At 46.6% G+C, this 12,429-nt stretch overlaps 1 protein-coding gene across 2 annotated transcripts in view; it reads right to left on the reverse strand.

The window, feature by feature from the left end:
* Nucleotides 1–2,919: 2,919 nt before the first annotated feature.
* Nucleotides 2,920–12,429, reverse strand: part of MAML3 (mastermind like transcriptional coactivator 3) — a 397,869-nt gene continuing 388,359 nt past the window's right edge. The window contains exons 4-5 of one of the 2 annotated variants that reach the window (XM_045880414.3): nucleotides 11,999–12,080; nucleotides 2,920–6,469 (exon numbers count right to left, since the gene is read on the reverse strand). In XM_045880414.3, coding sequence (XP_045736370.1) covers nucleotides 5,472–6,469; nucleotides 11,999–12,080 — 1,080 coding nt within the window. In that variant the 3' untranslated portion in view covers nucleotides 2,920–5,471. Of the gene's footprint in view, nucleotides 6,470–11,998; nucleotides 12,084–12,429 lie in introns of both variants that reach the window. The other variant, XM_045880413.3, reaches the window with a different exon arrangement.

Below are 12,429 nucleotides of genomic sequence, written 5' to 3' on the forward strand. Positions count from 1 at the left end.
CTCAGTCAGTTAAGCGTCTGCCTTTGGCTCAGGTAATGATCCCAGGGTCCTGGGATCCAGCCCCACATCAGGCTTCTTGCTCAGCGGGAAGCCTGCTTCTCCTTCTCCCTCTGCTCCTCCCCCTGCTTGTGCTCTCTCTCAAATAAATAAATAAAATCTTAAAAAGAAAATAAAAAGATAAACTACAAACACACACAGCATTTGGTTAAAAACTTGTGGAAAAAGAAGAATGGGTACACCAGGATATCAGAGCTTTGTATCTTTAAACATCTGAACCGTAAAATTGATTTCCTTTGTTCTAATTCTATTGTCACCAAGGCAACCTCTTGATTATTTTAATTCCTATAAATTTGGCTACAAGGAGGAAACGTGCTGGCCAGAGAGATGTGGGTCTCTGAGCTCTTCGAGCGTTATATAGGTATATGTTTTGTATATTAATGAGTTGATGGGTTTTATTTTTAGAAATCAGATTCATTGTCTCAAAAAAGTGTTAAGAAAAAAGGGGATGGAGAACCATTCTATATTAAAAGAGCCTTAAGAGGCATAAAAACCAAATGGCAATATTGGATCCTTGATCAAATCCTGGTTGGAAAAAAACAGCTATGGAAGACATTTGGAGACAATTGGGACAGTCTGAATATGAAGTGAGAATTAGGTGATATTAGGGAATTAATGTTAATTGTGTGAGGCGTGACAATGATCTTGTGGCTAGGGAAGAGAATGTCCTAATTCCTGGGAGCTGCATGTTGAGAGGTTGGAGGGTGAAGTAGCTGAATGGGGATAACTTATTTGTTACGGTTCTGCAAAGTATGCGTGCCCAGCATATATGGCAAAGTGCTGAGAGTTACTACATCGAGGCTGGTATGCAGTTACTCATCGTACTGTCTACTCTTCTGTTTGATAATGTTCATAATGAAGGGTTTAAAAATCATTTCTAAGAAGTTAAAACCTAAATTAAGATTCTTGGTAGCTGTGAACATTTTTTTTTTTTTTAATTGAGCACTCTGTGCTTGTTGTGGGGTCTGTGGGATTGATAGGAGTGGTGGCCCAGCAGCTGTCCCGGACGCGGCAGGGACACTGGGCCCCACTTGCGTGGTTACTGCCATAATCGCCTCCACCTGTTGAATGAAATCAGACAGGTTGTGGTAACTTGCCCAGAAGATACCGGAGTGGGAATCAAATGTCGTTGGAACTTGAAAAAGAGAGTAGAGGACAAAACTGAAGAGAGAAGAAGAGGGGAAAAAAAAAAAAGAAAAAAGAAAACAACAGAGCACTGATTATACAAACAAGTAGCCCTGTCCCTTCCCAGGCATTTCCCCTCCCCTACTTGCCTTTGCAGGGTTGGAGGTGGGTGCAGTGTTCATAAGGAAAAACATCAGGTCGTTTGTTTTTTCACTGTCTCCAGACACAGTTTTCCTTGAAAAGAATGGTCACAGGCAGATAGCTCATCTGATGCTTCTGAATGCTCCTTAATTTTCAGCAATAAAATACATCTTTCTCACTGGGACAGACGCTTAGTGACTTCCCCGATAGATGTTTATTCTCTGTCTCTTCCCCCATCACACACTTCCTGCACCGGGATTTTAAAAAGGTCAGTAAGATTACATGTAAGAGATCGTTTCAAAAGAGAAGGGGATGCCATTCATCCAGTGCAGAACACACTTTCATGTGAATGAAAATGTGTGGTTTTAATTACTCGGGTCTAGGAATACTCAACTCTTCTCAGAGCTTCAAGCTCTTACTTCTGTTTATCAGCCTTCCCCCCCCCCCCCCCCATCAGTTCATTCTTCAACTTCCTGTTATCTGGTAGAATACTACGCCCTTACGGGTGGGACAAAGCCCCGTGTCACACAGTTTTCTCCACTCTGTTATATGCCAGCCAGTCTGGAACCATAGTCCTCCAGGGGTAGGGCCGGCCTCTCCCACAGTCAAGAACATTCTTTCTCTTGGTTAGTATGTATTAAAACTCACCTTTGTTTTGGATCGGTTTTTGAGGATGATTTTATTCTGTGCTTGTGGCCTGTTTTTCTGCTTAACCCAGATAGTTTTGAGTCGTGTTGTTTTACTATGCTTTTTCAAGTTTGATGGAAAGTCTTAGGTCAAGTCTCCTAGAAGGGGAGGGGTGGATTCACACGTGTGTGATTCATTAGTGAAGGTCCCCCAGAAGGGCAATCAGAACAGAGTGGGGAAGGGCCAGAAGCCCAAGTAAGGACAACTTCAAGCAAAGTCCTAGCCTCTGCCTGACCCCACAGGGGAGTTCTAGAACATAAATCCTATCTCAGGGCTGGTCCAGGCCACTTGACTGCGTTCTCACACGCTTCCTCCATCGAGACACTGACTAGGGTGGATCTGGAGAAATGCAAACTTCTAATCATTTCCAACAGTTTGTGGACGGTGCAGGCCAAGCCAGGCCTAGGCCCAGCGCAGCCCTTCAAAGAGAGATGCAGCGAGGGCTGGTAGGAATGAGGTGTCCATGGGTTGTGTGTGTGTGTGTGTGTGTGTACATAGTGTCCACTGAGTGGGCAAGACCCTTGCGTGACTCTTCCTTCCATATATTCCTTGAGGTTTCTTTCTTTTTTTTTTTTAAATGAAAATTTTACTATCAATTTTCTAAAGAGCCAGTTGGAAATTGAAAGTACTGAATCTACGAATGGACTTAAGTATGTTCTTTTCAAAGCTGACTTTCTTCTCTTCTGTTTGCTACATCCCTTGGGGTGCAAATTTAGAGTGTTTTAGTTGTGTGGTTGAATTGAAAAGACTGGGAATGATTGACTGATCTCCACTGTTAAATAAATGTTTAATGATACCACGAATTTTGAGACAAGGACTGCAGTTAATCAATTAAAACCCAGGCGTAGTATATCCGTTTAATTAAGGTTGGAGATCCAGTGACATTCCTAAAATAAACTATACTTTGGATGGATTCAGATAATGATCTTTTATTTGTTTTCTTTTCTTTAAAAGTGGTATGTCAACATCACTTCATTTCTACATTTCAGAGTTCTGTACATTTCTTAAAAGGAAATAAGCAATGCTCAATGTACAAAGTAAAAACAGAAAACTAGAAAAATCTGAATAAAGTGGAGCAAGTTGCCGTAGGTCATACAGTACAAATTAGTCATTAGATGTCATCTGAAGTGCAATATACCACTGCTGTGATGATGAGTTAAGGAATGAAATAAAAATACTCTATTTTAAACAAACAGTATATATATATTTATATGTATATTTTTTACAGATAGTAGACCCAGTGATATCTGCAGTATTGTAAAAACTTATTTACAAATAACTTTTTTAGACATTACATATACATCAGCACCGTAGTAAAAACAAAAACAAAAACAAAACAAAACGACCTTATTAAAATCTACCTCTCTATTTAGTTGGTCCCAGTATTAAGCATTTGGAGGAAGCTATTAAAAAGTACTGGAGCCCCCTTCTCCCATCAGCCACCTCCAGCTTCTCATCATTGCTCATATATTTGTTTCCTGTACCTTTCAGAAAAAGGTAATTATGTTTTCTGTCTTCTTGCTTATTTACTTTTTTGTTTATTTATTTATTTTTTTTTGGTTTTTACCTGTTTCTACTCAAGAGTTTCCATGGTGGTGTCCCTCCCTGGGCAAGGAGTTCATGGTCACCTGCCACCACGTCTTCCTAGGAGGAGCCGAGCCCCTGCCTGGGCTCTTGCCCACCTGGCCTCCTCTGGTCTCCATCCTGCCCCTTGCTCAGTAGATCTACCACCTTGGGCCATGGCGAGCAAGCCAACGACAGTGTTTGCCTGCCTGCCGCCTCTCCGCCCTCTGCCCCCAGCTTTCCATTCCAGCCCCCTGTCTCAGGAACGCCCTGTGAGTGCAGCCGGTCCAGCTCCCCCCAGCCTGGCTGCAGCGAGGTACGAGTAGATGCACAGGAGGAGCCAGGCTTTCGGACGCCGAGGGAGCGTGTGGTGGGAGAAAAGCATGCTCCACTCTTACTCTGGACAGTAATTATGCCACATGGCCTCCAAAATGGGGCGGTGGGAACAGCAGCAAGGACAAAAGACACAAGCCTTATGGTAAGTAGCAGAGGTTGTCATCCCTTCCGACAGACTTCGCCTGGAGCAGATTGGAGTGAATTACAAAGAGAATGACTGTACAGGACTTTGGAAGTGGATGACTTTGCCCATATGGAAGGAACTGTATCTTCCTGCTTTTTATCGTCAGAATGGGTCAGGTGGAGCCACTGACATTTCAGTTCATCTCTCAGCGTTTTAGATTTGTCTTTCTGGTCAGGAGGGACTAAGGGCAAGGCCAGTTTCAGAACACAGGGAGCAGGGTGAGCGCCTTTGGGCCACGGCTCCCAGGGTAGAGCAGAAGCATCCGGTGTGGCTCACAGCAACCCACCATGGAGCATCAGAGGGGCCTGCTCAGTCCCAGGCAGAGACTATTCACTCAACTACACGTTAGAGAAAGAAAACTCCAGTGTCGCCTTGGCATTTCAGGCCTTGTCTAAGTGCTTGCCTTTATTACGATTCTGCCCAGGCCCCCAAAGACTTTTGTCTTCATTTCTTCTCGTATAGTGTGTAAGGAGAAGCAAGGGCAGGATGCGGTGGAGGCAAGGAGGAACAAGGGCAGGGGTGCGGGGAAAAGCGGCCACACTGGCAGACACGGCAGCCAGTCGGGGTCTCTCCCCACCCTGCGGCCACCGGCAGGAGCCGTGGACTGCCTAGCCGCAGCTGTAGGACACCGGGCCCCCAGGAGGCTCCAGGCCGACTACCCGGAGTGCCGGCGCCACGGTCACGGTCACCGGCAGAGGGCTGCGGCGCCCCTTCTCCAGGCTCGCGTGGCTCTCTTGGAGAGGCAGCTGACAGCAGCGCCTCTACAATTCCTGAGGGTCCTCCCCGGGCAGCCGACGGGCTCGGAGGAGCCTCTGGGGTCTCCCGTTCGCCGCGCCTACCCTCCAAACACACCAGCGCGTCTCCACGCCTGACCTCTCTCGGCGGCCGGAGCGCGGCGCGCTTCCGACCTGTGCTCTTGGCCCGGGCAACCACGCGGCGGCGTCCGCGGGGCGCTCCCGGGCCCGAGGCTCCGCGGTGCGCGGTCTCCGGCTCGGGGCCAGGCGGGGCTGGCGGAGCCCTCGCGCTGCGCGGCGGTCTGGCGCGGCTGGCGCAGCGCTCCCTGCGCCCGGCGAGCACAGGGGCTGCCGAGCACAGGGCCTTCGGATCCGTCTTCCCCACCGGCCTCGGCGGCGCCCCTCTCTCTCGCAGCCGGGATCCGCGTGGCGTCTTGTCTCGACTGCTGTGTGGAAATCCGGTGAAATGAGGCCCAGCGCGGCTGTGGACTGGCACCTGGATCTTTCACTGTCAGCCAGCTGCAGTTTTGCTCAGTTTACGTGGGTCAAAAAAACAAAAAAAACAGGGATGGCTCAACATCCTGTTTCTTTTTCACGTTTTAGGCTTTCAACACTAGACTTGTGGCTCTCGCGGCTCCTCTTGACTAGGGGTTCCCAAACAACTCATCAAGCTCCTGCATCCACTCGTCCCCCGGCCCGCCTTTGATGATGGAGTCCACGAGGTCCGCACTGTCCGAGAGGCCGGGGAAGGAGGCCCCGGCTGCTTCGCCGCTATAATTGTAGGACATGTCCTGAGCGGGGTTCCGCTCGTAGGCCTGGCTCTGGCTGCCGGGAGCGAAGCTGCCGCTGGGCATCTGCTGCTGGGCTGGGGGCTGGCTGAACGCTGGCATGCCCGGGACGCCCTGGCTTAGGCCAGGCATGACCATGGGCCTGGCCTGGCCGCTGCCTTGCTGCCCCGGGAGCGGTGGCATAATCTGGCGACCCATGGCAGCTGGGTTGAGGGTTCGCACGGCGCCAGTGTTAGCATCCACAACCTGGCTCAGTCCCTGGGGGAAGTGTTGCTTGGTCAGCCTCGGCTGGCCAGCCTGAAGTGGGTAGCTGGCGCCGCTATTGAACGATCCCAGTTCTCCACTAGTCCTCCCGGGCATCCCCTGTAAGCTCCTCTGTGGCCAGCTCTGCGTTCCCTGCTGGACTGTTCCCATAATGCCCTGCAGCCTTGGCGGGCCCTGGGGCCTTGGCAGGGCTTGGCTCACCGGCCCTTTCATCTGCTGGTGCTGCTGGGTAATGGCTGAGTTCACCAGCATGCTCTGACCAAAACCACTCACCATCCCAACCCCTTGCCCAGAGGTGGGCTGCCTTGGCCCCTGGCCTTGGTTGTGTGTGATGCTCATGCCACTTTGGTTTGGGTGCTGCAACATTTGGGTCATCCCTGTGCTCATATTGTACATTCCTGGTTGGCTGGTAGGTGTGTTGCTATAAGGGGCCAGTCCCATCTCGGACTGGGCTGCTGCCGCGGCCATTGTCCCTGGGTTCTGGGAGGGTCCCATTCCCATCATGCCTGCGTTCTGTGCCATCAACCGTGACGTTCGAATGCTCTGGAGGGCCGCTTGGCTTCTCACGGCTGCTATATCCTGGGGAGAACCTACAGGGGAAAAAAAGACATACCCATTCACTCATCTTGATAAGCAGTTTACTGTAACGTGTTGTTGGGATTATCTTTAGGCATGACAAAATTCTTTTATATGAAAGGATCTACTCTGATCCTAAGTCCTTAATAAAAATGATTATTTTTCTGACTATAATATATGCTGATTGTAAATAATTCAGAAAATACTGAAAAGTACGATGAAAACTAAAGTTACCCAACCCCCCCCCCCAGAGATAAACACTGCTATTATATAAATAGACACATGAAAATAGGGATCATACTGGATACATGCTTTTGTAGTTGACTTGACAGACTTATTTTTGTTCACATTTCAAAAGCAAATTGTTTCTCACTCTTCTTGATAGGATGCCATCCTCAACCAATCAGGCACCATTATTCTTGGAGGTGAGAGGGAATTCACCTACTGGGCTAAATGAAGAAGCAACGGCTGATCACTTTGTGTATTCTGTTTGTGAAGTGGAACATGGTTCAGTAGAGAACAGTATCAATAAAGACCATTAGACTAATTTCCCTTAAGACTTGAGCAGGATTTGAGAGGTTAAAGGCCACTGCTCCTGCTAAGAAGCTATTTCGACAGATGAGACATTTTTTGGATCCACTCTATAGATTTCCACATGCTCCAGATTCTCTGAATCATAACATGTCAGGGCAAACTGGCCAGCTTCCTGAGCTAGAAAAAGAAATCATCCTGCTACTTGCTCCTTGGCAATGAACTTTATGCATTTTTGCAGCAAAGTCCACTCACTCCTTCAAGTCGGCAATGACCACTTTTCTCAGCAGATCGCTAACATGGTTTTAATGATGCTGTTTATAAGTTGACCAGAGTATGAATGCCAAGTCCCTCAACTTTAATTAGGCATTTGAGTGAGTCCTTCTGTTACGGAAGCTGGACTGGATCGCCTGACGGAAGAACCAAGTGGTACCCAGAGATCGTGGAGGATAGGTTTATTTAGTGCCTGCGGGCTCAGAGGAGAGTGGTCTCCAAAGGCCTGAGCCCCCGAGCACAAAGGGCAATTTATACACTTCGACTTCCACATACTCGGCACTTTTGGCGCGTGCGCGAGGCGGGGCAGGGAGAAGGACACGGATTGGTGCGCGGGGGAAGCGGAACAGGGAGAAGAACCCGGAAGGGGCCCGGGGCAAGGACTGGGACTCTCTCGCTGGCTCGGTCGGCCATCTTAGGACACAGATTTTCCTTATCACTTCTTTACATGTTCTTAGGAAATTTCCAAATCAGCCAAGAGAATAGAAATGTCACCCTTAGAACCCCAGTCAATGTTGTAAAGGGCGAGGAGGTGCACAAAAATGAGTTTTTTCTATGTCCCTGTTAATAATGATTAAGTCTATGAGACAAAGAAAAAAAAATTTTTTTTTTTTCTGGACACTTAAAAAAGATGCAGCATGGGAACCAATCGATATTATAAGCAAATGTGATGCAACCTGGAACTGGGATGAGAAACCAGATGAGAACAGTGTAAGCTTGTTAAGCCTGGCACCTGGGCAGTAAGTGTGTTTCTGTCTTCCTGATAGGGTTATTGATTTCTGGGCAGCAAATATGTCTCCATATTTTCTTTCTTTCTTTAAGAAAGAAAATTATGGGAATTTTGATTATGACTTAAGTTTTTGTGGCTTGAGATCAATATGCTGCATTGAGAAATGAAATGGTTTCTGTGGGGGAAAGCTGGAAGGGCTGGGGGGAGATCCTTACAAATGTTTCAGTTTTCTGTTTTAAGCTTCATTATACCTAAGTGATTTAAAAAAAAATCAAAAGTTCCTCTTAAACACTGGATGGAAGTATATATTGCGATTTGTAATCTTGTTATGAAGTTTTGTGACCTTAACGACTAAATCTATATCGACTGCATGGCCAATCTGATCAACTGTGGTGAAATGGGTTATTGAGTTGTTTATAAAAAAATTTTAAGGAGAAAATATTGCTGACTCAGAGACTGATTGGCTAGACCCAAATTACATAAATAGGCTGATGAGCTGCTGGAAACAGATGAAAAGACTTCCATATTTTGGACATTTTTGTTGTATGTTTATAATGGATATATTAAGGGACTGGAAATGATCTGGGCTACTTTGGTGAATGAGAAATAGGTTCCTCTTTTTAGAGGACAGAAATGCTGCAATGCCTTTTAAGAGGGACTGAACCATTAATTCAAGCCAACCTGTATTTTAAGTATGAAATGACTGTACTACCTAGGTATAACTTTTATGGGGAAAAAAAAGGGGGCATTTTAAAACCAGCAACCAGCTCCATATATTTATCCTAAGTAGAAACAAAATGCTTTTTATTAATCTAATTTTATGCTTTCAGTAATTTAAAATATGTATAGAAAAAATGCAAATGTGTCCAAAGAATTACCTTGAAGTTATATGATTACTATATATGTTAAATAATAGACCAATTTTTTTCTTCTTCTTCCATTTTTGTCTAAAACAGATATTATTGTGGGGACACTGTACTCATATTAATTTTGTTGCCCACCGGTTCACGTCACAATGTCAAAGAAAATCTTCCATATTCAAATAGAGATCATAGGCAATTTTTTCTTAAAAGGGTCTCTTTTCTATTTTCACTTGCAGGAAGCCTGTATTCGTGAAAAATAAGCATTTCTCCATAGGCATGTAACATTGCCCAGAGGCAGAAAACTCAATAAGAGAAAGATAGTCATTAAACCTTTGAAATGTGTACTGGTGAGCGTTCGTGTAGGTTCTCATGCAAGTTATTCCTAACGGAACTCTCCAAGGACAGTATTTCTTATCTACCAATTTGCTGTTTTCCCAGATACATAACATTATGATATCTAAGGTGTTAGTAAAATAAAATAGGGAGGAGAGTAAAAAGAGAAAAAAAGTGTATCAGTCAGCCTAGGGACCCTACAATGTCACTGGTTGTTCAACTTAAGTACAGCTAAATTTCTAGTTTGATTACCTGTGGTGTGGGGTTTTAGACAAGTTCAAAGAGTAGAACTTTTAAAAACTGGACCCAAAGCATACAGAATAACTCATAATACAGAAGTATTACATTTCTGTGGGTCCCTTTATTCCAAAAGATAATAAATGAGTTATGAACCTAGAAAAGTCAAGGGACACTCTGCCGGGTTTATAAAATTTTATATTTTTAATTAGTTCTTAATAGAAATCACCAGTTCTTAAAGTGTGGCCCTTGGGCCAGCAGGAGCTGCAGAGCAACTCCTGGGAGCTTGTTCGAAATGCAAATTCTCAGGCCCTACTCCAGACCTCCGGAAACTGGGGCTGGGGCCAGGCCGGCTGTGCTTTTTTTTTTTTTTTTTTAATTCAACTTAGTTGGGCGCCTGGGTGGCTCAGTTGGTTAAGCGACTGCCTTCAGCTCAGGTCATGATCCTGGAGTCCCGGGATCGAGTCCCACATCGGGGTCCCCGCTCAGCGGGGGGTCTGCTTCTCCCTCTGATCCCCTTCCCTCTCGTGCTCTCTGTCTCTCATTCTCTCTCTCTCAAATAAATAAATAAAATCTTTAAAAAAAAAATTCAACTTAGTTAACATATAGTGTATTACTAGTTTCTGGGGTAGAATTTAGTGATTCATCAGTTGCATATAACACCCAGTGCTCATTACATCAAGTGCCCTCCTTAATGCCCATCATCTTGTTACCCCAACCCCCCCACCCCCGCCCCCTCCGGCCACTCTCAGTTTGTGCTTTCACAAGCTCTGCTGGTGATTCTGATGCAGCTAAAGTTTGAGAAGTACAGGGATAAACCTGGGGCGGGGTGGGGGTGGGGCTCTGGGTCTGCAAGAAAAACTATGCGTGTTAAGAGTGACCGTTTCTACTCCCCTCTACCCATGACCAAATGAGAAACAGAATTCTTCAAAGAATCTTGGCACTAATTTAGTGCACAGAACACCTGTGCACACCTTCATTCCTTTTGTCCTTCCCTGGGTCAAGTCCAAAGGTTCTGAAATGATACACGTGTTCCAGGGGTGGCAGGGACTGGTAGCTACTCAAGCGCCAGTATTTTCACAGGCAACCTTCAGTGAGATCTGGCAGTGAACACCAGTGGCTTTCAGACTCTTTAAAACCACTACTCACAGTGTGTGATCCAGTATATACACGTGCGGGTTTATAACAGAAACAAAAGTTTCCCTTATTATGATATACTCTGATAATTGTTTTCTATTCTCTTTCTTTTATTATTATTATTTTTTAAAAGATTTATTTATTTGAGAGAGAGCGAGCACAAGCAGGGGGAGCAGGAGAGGGAGAAGCAGGCTTCCCACTGAGCAAGGAGCCTGATGCAGGACTTGATCCCCGAACCCTGGGATCATGATCTGAGCCGAGCGAAGACACCCAACCGACTGAGCCACCCAGGTGCCCCACTATTCTATTTCTTTTAAAAAATGTTGGTTGTGACCCACTTGTCTTTACAACCTCCTTGTGTGTTGCAACCCAAGACTGAAAAATGTTACCCTACTCATGAATTTTTCACCCACCGTCCACTGAGAAGGCTAGCACTTGTGCAATGCTATGCCAAGTTTGTATATATTTACATATATGCATATTTATGTACAAGGGGATTCATAGCTTCTGGCAGATTCTCGAAGCCATAGGTAACACTTGAGAAATTAGGACCTAGGATGTAGGTCCCGTGAAAAGGGCAGAGGATGGGAATTAGGATTTCTACTACTAAAAGCACAGCCGGCCTGGCCCCACCCCCAGTTTCTGGAGGTCTGGAGTAGGCCCTGGAGCCCCCTGAAAACTCCTGTGATGAGATTGGGAAGGGTCTTCAGGCTCACCCTCTACCCCATACAAGACCCTCAGGGGCTCTCTCTATCGGAGTTGGAAGGGATTGATATTTGAGGGGACTTTCTACAACATAAAGGAATGGCAACACAGAGCCTACAATGTGCCCATTGCTACTGGGTCACAAGTCGGGATTTCTGCAAAGGGCAGCAGGATCAACATAGTCCAGTCAAACTCAAGGCCCTGTGCATCTCCTAGATTCAGCAGAGATTGGAGGCTGCTGCCAGCCAGATTCTTCCATGTCAGTCGTTGGAAGTGAGGGCTTTGGCCAGCTGACGTATTAGGATTAGCAAGAGGGATGTGGCAGAGGACTGTTCCTCCCGCACTCACCGACATGACGATCCAGACATAGACAAGGCTGACAGGGAACCAACTAGGCACCAGCATGCCCTTATTGGCTATTAAACTATTGAAATACTCCTGCATCTTTGGTAAAGAACAGCTGTTCCAGCCCTGCCTCCCCGCCCCCACAGCCACTCTGACCCCTCCCGGGGCCAACCAGGACCTCTCTGTGACCCAGCCACCCAAAGGTTAATACCTGGCACAGCAGGAGACTCCAAAAATGCATTCTGACGGATTGGTACCCTCACTTCTTAAATATTTTTACTATTACCTGAACACGAACCCAGCCCAGGAGGCAATGCCCCTTGGCTACATTTGCATGTACACGTCATGGCTGGAAGGTATAAAATGGAAGAGGGGTGCACTGGCCTCACCTTGGAACTGATTGACCTGCGGCACAGGGTAGGGATTCCGCTGCTGCTGGAGGTGCTGACGGGGTAAATGTGATTGCTGCAGCTGCTAGAACGACAGGACAAGAAGGGCAGGGGGGTGACACGGGGAGAGACAATGAAATATTGTGGCAGTTTCGAGGAAGGCACTTTTTTCAAACACTAAACCTTGTGTTGAGGAATCAGGTGCATCCAGGCAGGTGCACAAAGCCCAAGTTTGACGCATTTTCACAAAGCGAACATATTCCCGGTAACTGGCATCTAGATCAAGAAACTGAGCTCTGCTGGGAGCCCCGCAGGCCCCTTTCCAGTCGTTACTGACCCCAGGGAACCACTTCATCTGGCCGGGGAACCACTCTCCTGACCTAACAACGCAGCCTAGGGATGTCTGCTTTTGTACCTCGTGTAAGTGGACT

Source organism: Mirounga angustirostris, unplaced genomic scaffold, assembly GCF_029215605.1.
Source record: "Mirounga angustirostris isolate CCGP_5_RB_7025 unplaced genomic scaffold, mMirAng1.0.hap1 SCAF_2, whole genome shotgun sequence".
Lineage (NCBI taxonomy): Eukaryota > Metazoa > Chordata > Mammalia > Carnivora > Phocidae > Mirounga > Mirounga angustirostris.